This window comes from Solea senegalensis, linkage group LG8 (assembly GCF_019176455.1).
Source record: "Solea senegalensis isolate Sse05_10M linkage group LG8, IFAPA_SoseM_1, whole genome shotgun sequence".
Classification (NCBI taxonomy): Eukaryota; Metazoa; Chordata; class Actinopteri; order Pleuronectiformes; family Soleidae; genus Solea; species Solea senegalensis.
This window is the reverse complement of record NC_058028.1, coordinates 24,585,711-24,602,443: the sequence shown is the minus strand read 5'-3', so window position 1 is coordinate 24,602,443 and position 16,733 is coordinate 24,585,711. Positions and strand designations below refer to the sequence as shown.

Genomic DNA, 16,733 nt, shown 5'->3' with positions numbered 1-16,733 from the left:
CTCCTCCGCTCCCTCTGCAGCGGCGGTGCAGCGGCGCCACCTAGTGTTCAAAAACCGCAACATCCTTTCCCCTCAGCGAACACAAACCCACGGGTAAATACAATATCAACTGTTGACTGCAACGAACATGAAATCCCTTGCACTTGCATCTAGAAAATGTGTATTGTATAGATTTGCACTCCAAAAAAACTTGTTTTTAACATTTATAGTTTTTTTAAAAAAACAAAACAATTTAACTCCATTAGTCATCAGTTAAATCATTAATTTAAAATGTATTTAAACCTGTTTGTTTTTAAATGTTTTTGAGGCTGCTGTTTGAGCCTTTGAATTTAAGTTTTTTTTTTTTTTTTACTGAATTTAAATGGAAAGGGCTTAAAATAACACGAGGTGTAATGTGCTCTTGACTTGATTCCCAATAGTTTGTCATCTTTTAAAAGTGGGTCTCTATATTAAAGGTTTGGAAAACATTAAGATGGCTCGTTCTATAGTTTGACCCAAAACTCAAAATACGTCATTCACATAAATGATACCTTCTGTCCTTGAAGGCAATCCTGAATACAATTGGGAAGTTTTTCTTCTGAATTCAAAACTTACAATGTCTAAAAAAAACAAAGGGGCTGTAGGACAATTCGGGTTTAATAAGGTCAGAAATATATTTATGAACAGAATATTAACAGTAATCAATAAACAGTAATATTCACTGTGAAATTACACATCAGTGTTTATATTTGTGAAGCCGTAACAAATTAATGAATGTTTGATACAATGACAAAAGTGAATAATATGTAACTTCACATTATTATTTTGTATTAAAAATGTACGTGGTTGATTTGTACACATGTCTAATAAATGTATTGGAACAGATTAATTATTTGTTTAACGTTTTGTGTCATTTCATGCAGTTTTTATAAAACAATCTTTCATTTAAAGTCTTTCTTATTATCTGTTGTGTATTCCCAGGATATTAAAAGTCACGTAAAAGTACGTCCAGAGATTATTGGAGCAAACACAGCCAAGAAAACAAAAGCAATTCAATTATTATTACTATTACTATAATAATAAGAAAACGGGATTCCAGTGATGCCCTCTGGGTGGCGCTGTAATGCACCCCATAGAAGAACAAACATTACTCCATTGAGTATAATATTCCTTCTGTCACTCAGCTTCTAAACACATATAGTATGTCATTGTTTTTAAATGAATGTAATGTTTTTTTAAATGAAAATGAAAAAAAACAACGTTATATTTATCACTGCTTAGAATTTTATGAATTTAAAAAAGCATCTGAATTTAAAATGACTCAGTTTCAATGTGAAATTCACCAGAAATGTGATTCATCAAACACACAGTCAGCCTCCGTCACTTGAGAAGACTTCCAGTGACTCATGACAGTTTATTATGTTTAAAAAGTCGGTCCTCGTGTGAAGGTTTGAGAGACACTGATTTAAAGCACGTTTACATTGTTTATTCCATTTGAACATACAAGTACAAAAACAGAACATTTAAGTGACGGAGAAACTTGGGGCTTTTAGAGTGTAACAGAAATCAAATGAATAAAACGTCATTACACACAGTCATATGAGACAGATGAGGAATCATCATCATCCTCATTCTCAATTCTCAGGCTCTTCTATTGCATAAAAACAATTTAACGTAAAGAAAGGGGAACAAACACAATTCACACGTTTATGTCTGATACTGGACATTTGAACTATCATTTAACTTAGCGACCTTTAGTCTCTGCTCAAAAACTTTATAATCACAGTCTTTTACAGGTGGATGTTACATTATGTTGTTGTCAAAGAATTCTACATTTTACGTCAGTAAAGACTTTGTATTCCTTTAATTTGTTTGAGAAGTATAGTTTTTCATCAGGGTGTAATGTGTAAAAAAACTGATTGATGTGTGGAATAAAAACTCCTTCAAAAAACACTTCAGTCCAAGAGATCAGTGTGAAAACACAGTGTATAAGTCTTTGTTAGTTTTAACAAAGCTGTCATAATTATTGCTCAATCTCTTCATTAGAAAACATCCAAAAAAAGCTGGAAATATGTATGCAGTATTTAAAAAAGAAAGAAAATGACCAGAAAATAAAAACTTCAGTGTTACGTGAGTAAGTGTGGCCCACACTTACACTTGAACTCTCTGCTTTATCCTCCACATGAGAGTCACAGGGGGGGCGCTGTGCCACTCTCAGCTGACGCAGGGTGAAAGGTCGGGGTTACACCCTGGACAGATCACCAGTCCATCACAGGGACACATATAGAGACAAACCACCATCTACTCTCACACTCACACGGTCAATTTGGGGTGACCAATGTGCCTAATCCCCAAATCTACATGTTTTTGGACTGTGGGGGGAAACTGGAGAACCTGAGGACCCCTTGGTAATATATAAGACCAACTGTCAATCGCATCACTTCATTAAATATACCAAAAAAATCACAGAGTTTGACTGACATCATAATTCTGCGTCAACTAATGCAGTGAAAGTCCAGAGTCCAGACCTGAGTAGTACAGATGCAGTATTTGGGATCACCTGCACAGAGAGAGAAGTAAAAACCCTAAACTTTAATCTTTAAAAACAAAAAGGAAGCCTGTTATCATAGATCAGAGAGATAAGTGCCAGTGGAAGTTACACTGAACACTGACTTTTGCCAGAATAAAATGGATGATTTATTTTCCAGTGTGTTCTGGTTGTTTCTTAATTGACTGAAAAGTAAATACAACTTTGCTAAAATGACACTAGTGGTGATCTAGGAGCTTTGCACAGGACTACATTCTGTTTTGTTTTTGTTTTTTTGTTTTTTTGAATTAGCTGAGCAACTGGAAACCACAGAAGCCCCCAACTGTGTACAGAATGTTTATGGGTCTTTAACATGTAACATGTAACATGTAACATGTAACATGTAACATGTAACCACACATCTTCATATCATACACCAAGAACGAGTCCATTATTTCAATTTCTTTTCATATAAATCAAATAAACAAAACAACACACATATAAATAGACTATATTGGCAATGCATTAAAAATGTCCTATCAACACAATCTCACATACACCATCTGTGTAACTGTCTGTGAAACCTCCGTCTCCGTCTAAATCCTGAACCTGTGGCCTGTCCTCCTGTCAGTACGCCCTCCTGATCTCGTACGGCGACCACGGGCTCACCCCGTCCTCTTTAGCCCACGAGGCTTGAGCCTCACCGTTGGTCGGGAGGCTGCCGTGGCTGTCGGTGTCCTCAGTCCCCATCTTGGACACCAGGTCGCTGCTCATGTATGGAGAGCAGGAGAAGGAGGAGGAGGAGGAGGGAGCAGGGTAGGAGCTGCTGGTGGTTAAAGAGTGGTAGTGGGCGTCCTCCAGTGGGTGCAGCGTGTAGGGCTGGCTGCTGGGGATGGAGCACATGGGGGAGTCTCGGCCGTTGGACCGGTATTGGGACGGACTCTCTGGAGGTTCAGGGCTGGGCATGGAGGGTGGGACACTGATGGCGGTCAGGCTGTCCGGACAGAGAGTCTCCACCTGGGATCCTGGCTCTGGAACTGACTGCTCCCATGAGTCTCTCTGAAGCAGGAAGAGAGGAGAGGATGAGTCATTCATTCATTCATATAGTCACGAAACAAGGAAGTGTCCACTACGTATGCAGGGTCCATATGACAATGAACTCATTTATGTTTGCTCTGATTCACTGGTGCCAAGTACACAAGAGCATTCATGCAGTATTAAGTGATACTTCAAATAGTTCTTCCTTTTAAATGAGATATTATTTAAATCTCTTAAACCTCTGAAACAAAAAGAGGTGGAGGAAGGAGAAATATTATCACATTCAAAGTTCACAAGTCGTTTGTCAGTGTTGTTGAGTAAATAACCTGACACTCACAAAGACCATGGGGCTAATACTAGACCTCTTTGACCTATTGACCTCTGAGAGATGTTACAGGTCAACCCTGTCACACACATCTCAAGATTCAAGCAGATTGTCACCCACTCTTCTACTTTCTTTTAACCTCCAATAAAGAAACATGGAGTTTATTTCACTCCATGTGTAATAGTTACTCTTATTATGTTCTATATTTTATTTAATGTTCTTGCATTAAGGGCACATTTTGACATAGTGTGTGAGCGAGTGTGTGCGGTGCTGATTGGTGGTGTTTGGGTGAGAAATGTTAGAGATGTATTACTAAATTAAGGAAAAAAATGGGTGGAGACAGTTACCGCTCCTTGCCTTCCTTTGATCTGTATGCGAGTTACCGTGGCAACCGTAGTAGTAAAGAACACACCACCGTGCGCTGTGCCAACCTGGACGTTGTTTGGAAAAGAAATGCAAAGGAAAAAGGGCTGGGTGCTGTTTTTCCCGTAAAAATACGACTTTAAAGTTTAATATAGAAGGAGCTAGAAAGGCACCTTGAATTCTACTGACCATAGTTAATCACATCCAGATATACTGTCAACAGTTAGAGTATAAATAAACGGGGATAAAAGCAAGTAAATATCAAATCAGGTCTGTCAGAAGAGTGACTCAACATGGATACGGATGTTATTCCTGATGCTAAAGAAATAAACTTTGTTCATTAAATCATGTTAAAATGAGACAATGTTCAAACATCCTCCTAAAACCCCACATCTCACGTGATAGATCTGATGACATCATCAGGTTTATTCTCTTGGACTTGACTCATGTAAAACCAGAGCAACGATACTTTGGTGAGAAGCTCTTTATCTTCACGAGCAACTGTTGTTGTTTTTTTTGTTGAGTTTTGGATGAAAAATCGTACCAGAAACAGATGTGAGGACTCTCCACTGAAGGGAGGCAGCAGGGATGACAGGGCCGACGAGGGCAGGAAGGAACCTCCAGAGCTGGAGAAGGCCGTGGCATTGCGGTAATCACCAAAGGCCTCTGGGTAGTAGCTGTCGATGAGGGACGAGTAGCTGCTCATTGTGGACGGCTCGCAGCCCAGAGATTTACCCCCGAGGGAGGAGGAGTAGATGTCAGGGGAGAACTGCTTGGCAGATGGACAGAAGTCTGACTCGGAGATGAAGGGACGCCTCATGCCGTAGTAACTGGGCAACATGTGAGATCCTGCAAATCAGTCAGAAATCAGCCGTTCATGGGTTTATTTAGGTGACCAAATAATTGAGCCACATGAAAGTGGGTTTCTACAATAATAACCCAACTAGCAGCAGACACTGACTGCTTAAATGAGCTAAATAATCGCCTGTGAGGCAACAGAGTAAAGTTAGTCAAGCACCAAGTGGGATTTTCTGTTTTAAAGAAAGGCAAAACACAGACACTTTCTAAAATGCATGTACTGTTCCCGTCTTTTACGTCACACTGGGATGCAATACTTTACTTAAAAAATGAGATATCCCATTAAATCCAGTAAAGGATTTAACTTGTGTATGTTTTTTATAAACGCAAGCAGTGTCACAGAAATGGCAGAAAAATAGTCAGATATTCAAGATTTATGTTTGAGATGGTCGTAATATTTCGTCCCTATATGAAAAGACACACATAGGAGTCAGTGACGATCTGATGATTCTCACCTGGCATCTGGACAAATGAAGGTGAAGTGGTCGCTCCTCCCTGTGGAAAAGAAATGACACTTGAAATGAGTCTGGAACCCGAATGGCTCTTTCAGTCACATAGAAATCAACATAGACATATTATTATCACCAGGGAGGGACACAAATGTCTCAAGAGTGGACAAGTTGTCATCATTGTCAAATGTTTAATAAATTGGGTTCGTTTGACCGTTTGTTCTAAAAGTTTGCTCCATAATTTCATTTCCTCTCATTTCAAGTTTGATTTCATTGTCTCACCTTTTATTTGACTTAGCACTGGAATTATGAAACAAACACAGAGGAAAACACTGTAACCAAGTACATGTTGTATATGTCCAAACTATTATTGATAGAAATGAATTCTAGTTGTGTTATTTACTCCAAATCAGAGGAGTGTTTGTTTTTTTTTTTAAATCGAACAGCGGAGGCTCATCCATGCAGCAGGAATTACACATGAACATGGAATCAATAATAATAACAGAGGCAGCTACACACTAATACACATCATAATCATACATTATTTTATCTCTTGTAATTAAAATATACATATACTCTGTATACAACTCTCAGTTGTTATCGCTGTATAGGTTTTTAAAAGTAATTTTTCAGTTCATATACATTCCAGTTAAAAATGTAAGTTGATAATAACCATAAATGTAGGCTAATAAAACATAATATCTAATTTTGTCACTAAAAAATGCTTATTATTTGTATTGATCATTAATGCAATATTTAGTTTAAAATCCACGTACAATAAGTCAATAATGCAATAACTTATTATATTATGGACAAAATGATATATAACATTTGATCCGACATTTTTATTACATTGTCGGCCAGTTATTGCTTTACAGCCTTTTATTACAGTGAGAACAGAACAAACAGTTACCATGTTATTGTTAGTTATTACACTTTTCCTTCTTACCCACATTATATTGAATAAGGAATAGATTTGACTTACTTATTTGATCAAGATTAATTCAGTCTCTTTGGTTGTTTTTTATAATAAACACAACACTTTGCTTCCCTCTGACTCTGTTGCTATGGAAACAGCCTCATACATACATAGACTGCAGAGGGACACAAGGACAAGGTTGGACAGGATAGGTGTGTTTGCATAGTGCTAGCATGAACGAGTTGATATTAAGCCGGCGTTGGCCGGGAGGCAAGCAAATTTTGAGGGCAGAATTTGAATGTGATTTGCCAGTGCCAAGACTTCCTCATGTGGCCCAGGTATGGCTGACTGCATCTCTGAAGGCTGTGTATGGAAATCAGCACACTCAAGCTCAGACTGTGAGTGTGTGCGTGTGTGTGTGTGTGTGTGGGGTAGAGGAGGGCTGAGGGTCATGATGAAGGCTTTATTATTGAGCCTCATTTTGGAGAAAAAGTCTTCCTTCCTGTGCAAAAGAAACAGTGTTTGAGAGAAATATTTTAAGGTGTGCCTATTTCACACTTTAATAAATAAATAAATAAATGAACGTATGAATATTTTGTAAGAATATTCATGTGTTATATTTCCTGTGTACATTTTCTCCGGCACACGAGATTTCTTGATGACAGCCTCAGCTGTAGTTTCTAGTTTTTATAACTCAGAGAAAGTCCCACAGTGTCAAAGCAGATCTGTTTTTTCTACCAAACTATACAGTGATGTCGACTTATGTCTTTAAAGCATTACTAACTTTTTTTTAGCAGCGTTATGAACAATAATGACCAAAAAGTTTTACTTCTAAAAGTTCCTATATATACATGTATCCATATCTCCACCAACATTAGTAAGAAGATGTTACTAGCTGGTTAACGTGCTAACTTGCAAATAGGTTATAGATATCAAACAAAGACAAGATGGAGATGCTTTTATTCACTAGAGAAGGGGAATTAAAGTTGGTGCCAAACTTGCAAAATGTGTTCAATTAAAACAGTTTATTTCATCTATTTAAAAAAAAAAAAAACAACAAAAACTACATATACCCTCTTTAAGTTCAGAGTGGTGTGTTCTTGCTGTGAATTACCCTGGTTAACCTTTACCCTGAGAATCATCACTAATCTCATTTGAGATTATACAAAGTCCCAGACTTGAGTTTTCTCCGTCACACTGCATTCATTTATGTAACGCCAGCATGTTTGGGCAGTCCACGTTAATACAAATGTTCCCAGTGAAGAGAGATGATGTAAGACCTGTATATTTATGCTGCTCCGTGTTCCAACATGAACAGAGTCACTTTGTGGTCAGAGTTTGCTCTTCTTTCTCAATGGCCTTTTATTGCCGGGGATAAAAGACAAGCATTAACCAACACAAAGACGTGCACGGCTTTAGTTACTGTGTGTCTCTGTGCAGCATCACGTGCTGTTTATAATCATGTGTGAGTAAAGTCTGCAGAGAAAAGGTGCTGAAGTGCAGGCCAGATACAGACGGGCGACAAACTAAAGGAACAACCTGAATAACCCACACAGATGCTTCCACACAGGTGAACTGCATGGTTCAATGAAGCAACTGACATCCCAGCATGCTCTGTGTCAGTCACGAGCTTTAAGTGACACGCAGGCGTAGTGGTCACTGACTTTGCATCATGATTGGCAACAGGAAGAAAAGCTCTATGAAAGTGGATTGTTGTTGAACAGCATCAGTTCAACTGGCTGCTGTTTCAGCTGGAATTATGCTCCAGATGCAAAAGAACAATAAACGAGATAATAAATGAGACATTTCTACACTGACGGGAACAGTCACCTGCAGGTCAAACCAATACTCACAATCACATGCTACTATTGTACGCTCTCTGCAAACCGCAAAGACAAGTGAGCTCATGTTTAGGAAGGAAACCGGGAAGTAGGACTGATCCTGTCTTGACTGTGTGGTTCGGCACAAAAACACCTTGTTGGTGGCAGGAAGAGATGAGGATTTTTCCTCACAGTGTCACACACGTCATTGTTGGGTTATTATAAACCAATGTGAGGGATCAGCTTCACTTACATTAGCACATTTAAAATCACCACTAACCCACCCACAATAACAGAGCTTCTAGCACAGTTCTGTGTGTGAATGTGCACCGACACAGTGTGATGCCAGATAAAGGTGCAGCATCTTATACAACCACACTCTCCAATGTTTAAAATTGCACTTTAAGTTTGCAGGATCCATTTTAGAGGCCAAATGTGGCCGTTTAGATTTTACATTCACTATATGAACAAAAGTATTTGGTCACAACTGTTAAGTATTGAATTCAGGTGTTTCAATTAGGCTTATCTCCAATGAAGGACAATCTTATCTCGTCAAACCAAGACATGGTTTTGACGAGTTTCTGTCCTGACCTCAGTCCCATCGGGCGCCTTTGGGCTGAACTGGAACAGAGATTACAGAGAGCCAGGTCTTCTCGTCCAGCATCCGTGCCTGACCTCATAAATGCTCTACACAATGAATGGACACACGCTCAAATAGCAACACTTCGAAATCTTGAGGAGTGGAAGTGGGGAACCAACATCCTCCTCCAGGTGAATATATTAGCCTGAGTACTGATGATGTCAGTTTATGTTGCCATGAAACTGTAAATTATATATATATAACAACAATTACACAGGTATAGCACAGGTGGGCTGTCAGTGGTTATTCAAATGTTTTCGTTTGGATGAATTTCAAAGAGTTCCCTTTACAAATGAACACTTGGAAACAATTAAATTCACATACTGTTTCATAATATTCATTTATTTTATACACAGACCCTCAGAACATATCTGTGTTATTCACATTTGTGATTTAAATGGAGCGCAGTTAGTTTGCTAATGCTCTGATGTACCTCCCCGTGTCTGCAGCAAAGTAAAATAGCTATATGTATTAAATCGGCCTCGAACACAGCAGTGTGACCAGATCTCAGGCTAACAGCCAGATCTACTGTCCACCGCCCTCAAACAATCCACCTTTTTACACCTTTGACTTGTGTAATTGTTTGTTATGCTGTTTCACACAGTTTTCTGCCCCTTGTCTGTATGTTTATTTTACTCAAAGCACATGAATGGTTTGATGTGGATGAAAACGATGCAGTGGATTTCATTGTGACCTCAGATCACACCAGCTGAACAGATAAGGAGACCTACATTGGAATCAGACACATTCTGACCATGGTGTGGTCAAGAAACATTACAAACTAGAGAATCTTAGCATGTTAACACAGTAACTGCTGTTTGGCAGAGATACTGCAGATAGAAGACACCTCACCTCTCGGTGTGAAGACACCAGAAACAAACATGACACCTGTGTCAAGGGCCAACGTTTGGACAAATCCCTCAAAGACTCAGAAGTAACCAAGTCACCTGTATACTTTGGCGTCTTCTCCTCACAATTCAGTACAAGCAAGTTGAATAAAGAACGCTCAATGTTCTACTTCTACTGTCTTCTACTGACTTTTTTCCCCACAACATCTGGGAATCAAGTCAGGAGGAACATGTAAGTTCTCGGCTGCTTACGACAACAGAACATTCCTCTTTGTAAACAAGCTGACAGTGAAATACACAAGCCTTTACTTCAGAGTGTAGTTCACTCAGTTTCCTGAGCAAGGACCAATCTATTATTTGATGTATTTATAATTTAAACTTTTTATCCTTTTTAACCCTCATTCGATTTTCAAAGTACTTTGCACTGTGAAATCTCATTCAATAAATATATGTAAGAATAATAAGAAAAGTAACTTAAGTAGAGAAGAGTCATTAAAACTCAGACTGTATACGCTCAGCCTGAGCATGTGTCTTTATTGCTTATAAATGTAATGTTTAAAATCAGAAGGAATATGTTGCTGTATTTTTGTTTAACGATGTGACTTTTTGAAAGAAAGGACAACTTTATTTGGAGTTTTCTAGCATAACACTGTAAAAATCCTATATGTAACACTGTCACTGCAGCAGTCACTGAGGTTTTATTGCTTTGTCCAAGACAACAAGGCACAAGCTGGTTACTTCAGCTGTTGTTACAGTGTCATCTGTGGACTCACTGACCCCTGACAGACACACTAGTGTCTTCTCTGAACCCACTGCTGCTTCCACACGCAGCAGATTATTGTTTCAACATGGAGCTCATCGACTTCCAAACAAGTCTGGCTTCAGTTCCTTCAGTGAAGAAAAGGACCTAAGCCTCACGTCTGCTGTGGTTGTTTACACGTTCAAACCTTTTCAGAAGCTCAATTCAGAAGATCAATTCATGGTCAGTGTGGACATTTAGAAGGTTATTTAGAATACGGTCAACCTTGTCCTTAGTGTGGAAGAATATGAGACAAAGATGTATAAGGTATACACATCAAATGTGTCGGTATAAAACCATAGACGACAGCTGTTTTATGAATTTACTATCAGACAAAATGTGATGTACAGTTCAGGGCTCACTGAGAGAAAATAAAATAAAACAATACCCTTTTTAGAATATTACACAATCTCCTATTTGACCTTCTTTGCCATTTGTGGTTGATGGAGCTGCCATGGCAAATACAGGCAATATAAAGCATTATATCATAATTACATTATATTTATTTACATATTTACATATTTCTGCCTTTGTTGTACTGTATTGTTTTGCCTCATTATTTTCAGTACATTTACATGACATTAGAAAATAAAGATGTATTGTGTTAGTCCAACTGAAGCTCTAGAATACATGTGAACATGTTAGTCTGACAGAAAGGCTAAAAACACCAAGATAATGTGACTATACCATCAGTCGCGCTTAGGTCGGCTGAGGTGCTTGTCACACGTGCCACAGCTCCTCCCACTCCCTTACTGGATAATAGCAGGAGCCAGTAAACAGAAGAATAAGACGATTGTGACAGAAACATGGCAAAGTCGCCCTATTTATGATTATGGATAAAAAAAAAGAACTACATTCTTCATTTAATCTGCATTCTAGCAAAGTTCTATATTCATACCAGCAAATATATAAATCAGAATCCCAATCTAAAAGTCTAAGCCGAGCATATTATCGTCCTTTCCTGGACACACTAAACACTTGCAGAGACCTTCACGTTGTGATGATTGAGTGTTGTGCACATACGGATGCCGCTGGACACATTGACGACGACGTGTCCAGAGAATGATCCGTATTTCCTATACTGTTCATACAGTGTATGAATAAAGAAAAAAGAAACTGTTGTTTTCCTCTCACTCCTCTACAATGAGTCAAATCCTTCATCACATACTATCCTCCTCCTTCTTGTCTGACCTCCTTGACCACTTTAGTCCATCCTGGACCCTCAAATACATCTGCTTACAATCCTTCTGAGCAGCCTGACATTAGTGATTAGTGACACCTTATAGTCGTCTTCAAAACAACTCCTAAGGAACCCGGCTTTTAATAACTACATTCATTGTCCAAAGTTGTGCTAACATTAGTTTCTGTCATCAAACTTTTCGCACTCCACAGAAACATGTGGTGTAAGGGATTTATGATTTACAAAAGAGTAATTGAATTATTATTACTAAGCAAAAATAGTCACTGAGTCATGGCAGATCACATCAGAGGGAATATGCCAAACACTGAAAACTTAGTTTATTTTGAGATCCTGACATTTTTGCAGTTTTGACATAAACTTAAATAAAGTGAATTCAGTTCCAAAAGAAACTTGTCTTACGTCACTTTGTGATTTTAAGGGTAAAGTCATTTTTTATAACAAATTAAGAAGTAATATGGTTACTCTTTAAAGTGCTGACGTACATATTAAATAATATGTAAAGAGAGAAAAAGTAACTTCTCACAGTATCTTGCTCAACACTTCCAATGATGATATTTTAGTTTAATTCCAGTGCATCAGCCTGGTGCTTGTGATCACTTTGCAACATGTACTGAGGTTACAAAACACTTGCACACGGACTTTAAATGATAAAAGAAGTCAAATCTAATTATGTTTCCTCTGTTGTCTTTCACACAGTCCCATCAGTGCCTGTGTGGTTCGTGGCTTGCATGTCTATAGAGTGGACATGCCGATGCTAAACACAAACCAAACAGTCAATACTGTTCTGTGAAAGCCTTTTGACAGGCAGTTTGTGGAAAATGAAAAGCCAGTCTTGCTTGTGCACGCAGACGTCGAAAGCAGATTTATTTTTCTCTGTGTGTGTGTGATGGCCTGTGTTTCTGAGAAAACAATAGCAGGTTTGTGTGCGGCCTGCACACAGCAGACGACAATGTCAGCTGGCAGGTGTGCGTGGATCAAACTTTGCATAGGCAGCCTCTGTCCCCCCCCCCACCACAGCCGTGCCTCCACCTCGGGGCAGTTTCTGCGTGATCATGGCCATTGCCACTGCGGGCATTGTGTCAGCGTTCTTTTGTGAGGTCAGGATGGGCCTTGGCGCTTTGTGTCTCTCTGCACACAGCACTTTCGGCTATTTACAGATTGGCTTTGCAAGCGCTCGAGGGGAGCGGAGACAGATGGATGAACCATGCATCGTTACTCCACAAAACAAGCCGAATGTAAACAAGGAGAAGAGATTTTTTTTTTTGTTAAGCGACCTCTTAATTGTGTTGCCCAACAGAATGTCAGCTGCGGTTATACTGTTTGATTTAGGAGACAAATGAAGTGACGGGACAAAAGCAGAGCAGTTTAGAGGAGAGTGTGCTTACACTGTATCTGGGTCCACTTGTCTGTCTGGATCTCTTCTCTGCCAGCAGGTCCTTGACTGTATGCTTCACTCGAACGCCTTGGTACACTCGCTTAGAGTAGTCTGGACACAAGGGGACAAGGTTTTTATGATCACACACCAGATACAAATTCAGAAACAGTTTGACTTGAAACACAACTTCATACAAATTTTCATTCATCCCCACAAATGTGCATTGATTTGAATGTTGCACAGTTTTATGTATATCGGCCAATGACTCTATGGGATTGGTGTGTAAATGTCATGGAAATGGCCTTTGGTTTGGTCAATGCAAATGGACTAAAAAGGCCAAATTTACTACAAACACTCACTCACTCACTCACTAGAGGGCTCATTATGGTTTTAGAAACACAAAACACAGTTGACAAGAGAATCAAACAACAATCAGAAATCCTGCAAGTGTACATCATGGTAAGCAAGGCAAGTGTATTTGTATACAACTGTTCATACACAAGAACAGAAATACATGAAGCAAATCACAGAGTAAGGCTTATTATAATGTAAATTATAAATTAAATAATTATAATGTATAATTAAATATAATTATAAATTAAAATAGACATATTCATAAGAGATGACAGTGTGATTTGCCTATAAAAGTGCATTTAAAAGACAAGAATGAAATACTAAGATGATTATGGGAGAATTTAAGAACACATCTCTGACCAGGGAGATGTATATATATATATATATATATATATATATATATATATATATATATATATATATATATATATATATATATATATATATATAGTGTGATTTAAGGATATTATGGGATGCATTCATGAAAATTACATTTACTGCATTACTATGAGTGCTTGCAAAAAAAAAGACAGGTAAAGATTCCAGATAATTGAATGGATCTTTAACACTTTCAGACATTCTTGCAAATATTAAAAACAAATATCAATTTAAAATTCTATATTCAAATATATGTTATATATTATTGTTGTTGTACGATGGACGTTACCTTCTATCTTTACACTAAACTGATACTTCTGAAAATATAAACATAATAGGCAAAATATACAAAACATGGTACATTAAATAGTATAATAATCAAACTAATATATTTGTGTGTGTATAACCTATTTCATATTTATAGGCAAAATATATATACATTAAATGCCAAATTTAATATGCATTGTATAAACACACATTATACGTGTAAATGTACATATAACATGCATCATAATAGAGTAATTGTATCAAGTCAAATACCCTGAAATATAAATGATATATGAAATAAGATACATAAGAGATGCATTTTAAAGCAGCAAGAGAACCAGAGCGAGTCTGTAAATGAATGAGTGGGTCTCACCTGTTTCCATGATGCTGTTGTGCAGTCTGATACACTCCCACACACACTGACACACGCACACACATACACACTCAAGCGCACGCACACACACACACACAGACAGACAGGCCTCTCTGTTCTCCCGCCTGCTGTATTTGCCTACAGTAGTTGAATCCCAGTGTGCAGCACCATACTGAGCAGTGTGGCGTGCCACGATGGGAGCTTTAACTGTGTAGTGAGGAGGGCAGGGACACATGGAACATGCCACCTCACACTGCAGTCATGGGCAGGAACTTTTTTCAAAATGACCTTTATCTATTTGTTTAAATGCAAATGTTTGGTAGGGACGTTTTTTCGACTATTTGCATCTGTAGTTGAGATTAGGGGTTGGGAGCATCAGGAGCATGGAGGAGAGTGGGGAGGTCTGTCTGAGCCATATGCATCATCCACACGCACACACACACACACACGTGTAATAAACTGTACATATATACATCTATAAATGTTTTTCATTCAGTTTGAGCTTTGGCATCTCTGGAAGATAGGGGTAAATTTGGGGAGATAAAAACACATTATACTGTAAAGTATGTTTTTCTACTCCAACCAATAAGTTGAGGTGTGAACCATAAACAAAACAAACATGACTCCTATAACAGAAATGTAGAAGGAAAAAACAGAGCTCTGATAAGCAAAATTATGCTCTCTTTTTTTTCAAAAAACAGAACAGCATACATACTTTTTACTTAATAGTAATAAAACACTAAACATGTCACAAATAGATGTAAGAAATTCACAAAGACAGCCCTTGACTTTTTGTAAATGAGATATTTGCATTTACAAAATCACAACTGGTTTTAAATCATGTCTTACAATCTTGTTTTTATCTACACATATTTATTGTCTGCCATTCCTGTTTGTTTTAGGTGTTTCATCTGCTTCATTTGTGTATTCTTTATACATTTATTCTAATAATATTATCACTGTATCTTTATGTGGATATGCCAACTTCCTGTTGACTCTTGTAAAGCAGTTTGCAACATTGTTAGATAATGTTAAATCAATAATAAAATCAAGTTTATTATCATAATAACAATAGGAAAATCTGTTAGATTTCGATTTTATTTAGGTTGTCCTATATACAAGCTAATACAAAATAAATCCCTCATTTTATTTTCTATAGGAGAAATCAAAGGAGATTCCTGGCTTTCTCTATTATTCTGCAGCTCCATTAAAATTAAGCGATTCCTCCCAACTAAACGTTTGGATGCCAGTATTAGTCCAGTCTCACCTCTTCCTTGGAGTCAGAAACTTCATGTCCTGCACAAGTGGCAAGGAAGGTCCTTTGTTTTGGTTAAGTTTCCTTTACAAAAATACTGAGCAAATGACTCGTAATCAAAGCTATGGTGTTCTCTGTTCTTAAATTCTTACATTCGTCCATTCGGGCTCCTGTAGAAACAAAAATAAAGCAACGCTTTAGCAAGGCTCATTTGCTACAACAACAAAATGATGGCTATGTTTAAGTGATTAAATCCTTCAAAATATGCATTACATTTCTGATGAGCACCTGATTAAGGCTAAGTCCACCTGTAGAAGGCTCCAGAATTAGACCAAGAACATACCAAAATATCTCACCAGGAACTACAGGAGGAACTGTAGTTACCAACACAGTGAACTAGCTAGTTACCGTTAGCTGACCATGAACCGTGACCATTTAAAGATACAGTATGTAACACTAAAGGTTGCATCGTTGGACTATGGGAAGAAACTGGAGAAAATACTTTCACACAGAGAGGCCCACGATTAAACTGGTGACCTTCTTGCTGTGAGGCAACATTACTAACCACTACCCTTCCATGTGGGCCCCCAAAATGTAACACAGACTGTTGTATATTTCGTTGAGTCATGTACTCAAATGTTTCCAACACAAAAAATCCATAAAAATCCGTACTTCTTTTCAAGGACCATTTCATTTTCACTGCCTTTTAATGACATCATCGTCCACTTTACCCTTCTCTGCTATAACTTCAGGAGCAAACTCCTTAAAACACCAGAGTTGGGAAGGAGATATTCTGTACCAATAATTGGACAGTTTGTTGTCCTTTTTTTGTCATTTTATTGTGTGTATTTGTCACTAATGGATCACGATAACTCATTGCCATCTCCTCGTAAAGCTCACACAGGGGAACCAAACAAGACAACACTTCCCATGATCCCATGCTGTTTCCTAACGTCATCAAAATT

General features: G+C 38.0%; 1 protein-coding gene across 1 annotated transcript; it reads right to left on the bottom strand.

The window, feature by feature from the left end:
- Positions 1–2,389: 2,389 nt before the first annotated feature.
- On the bottom strand, positions 2,390–14,576 carry lg8h11orf53 (linkage group 8 C11orf53 homolog). The gene is made up of 5 exons (XM_044032614.1): positions 14,514–14,576; positions 13,152–13,252; positions 5,546–5,585; positions 4,777–5,081; positions 2,390–3,565 (listed from the first exon to the last, which is right to left on the bottom strand). The coding sequence occupies exons 1-5, from the start codon at positions 14,521–14,523 to the stop codon at positions 3,134–3,136; spliced, it is 888 nt and encodes a 295-aa protein (XP_043888549.1). The 5' UTR covers positions 14,524–14,576; the 3' UTR covers positions 2,390–3,133.
- Between the last annotated feature and the right edge of the window lie 2,157 nt (positions 14,577–16,733).

What these genes read in the sequence shown, in the direction of transcription:
- lg8h11orf53 (XM_044032614.1), bottom strand. An exon ending in CAAGTGGACCCAGATACAGT is followed by an intron (nt 5,586 to 13,151) that starts GTAAGCACACTC and finishes TCTTTTCCACAG; the next exon opens with GGAGGAGCGACCACTTCACC. An exon ending in AGTCCTCACATCTGTTTCTG is followed by an intron (nt 3,566 to 4,776) that starts GTACGATTTTTC and finishes TTCCTGCTTCAG; the next exon opens with AGAGACTCATGGGAGCAGTC.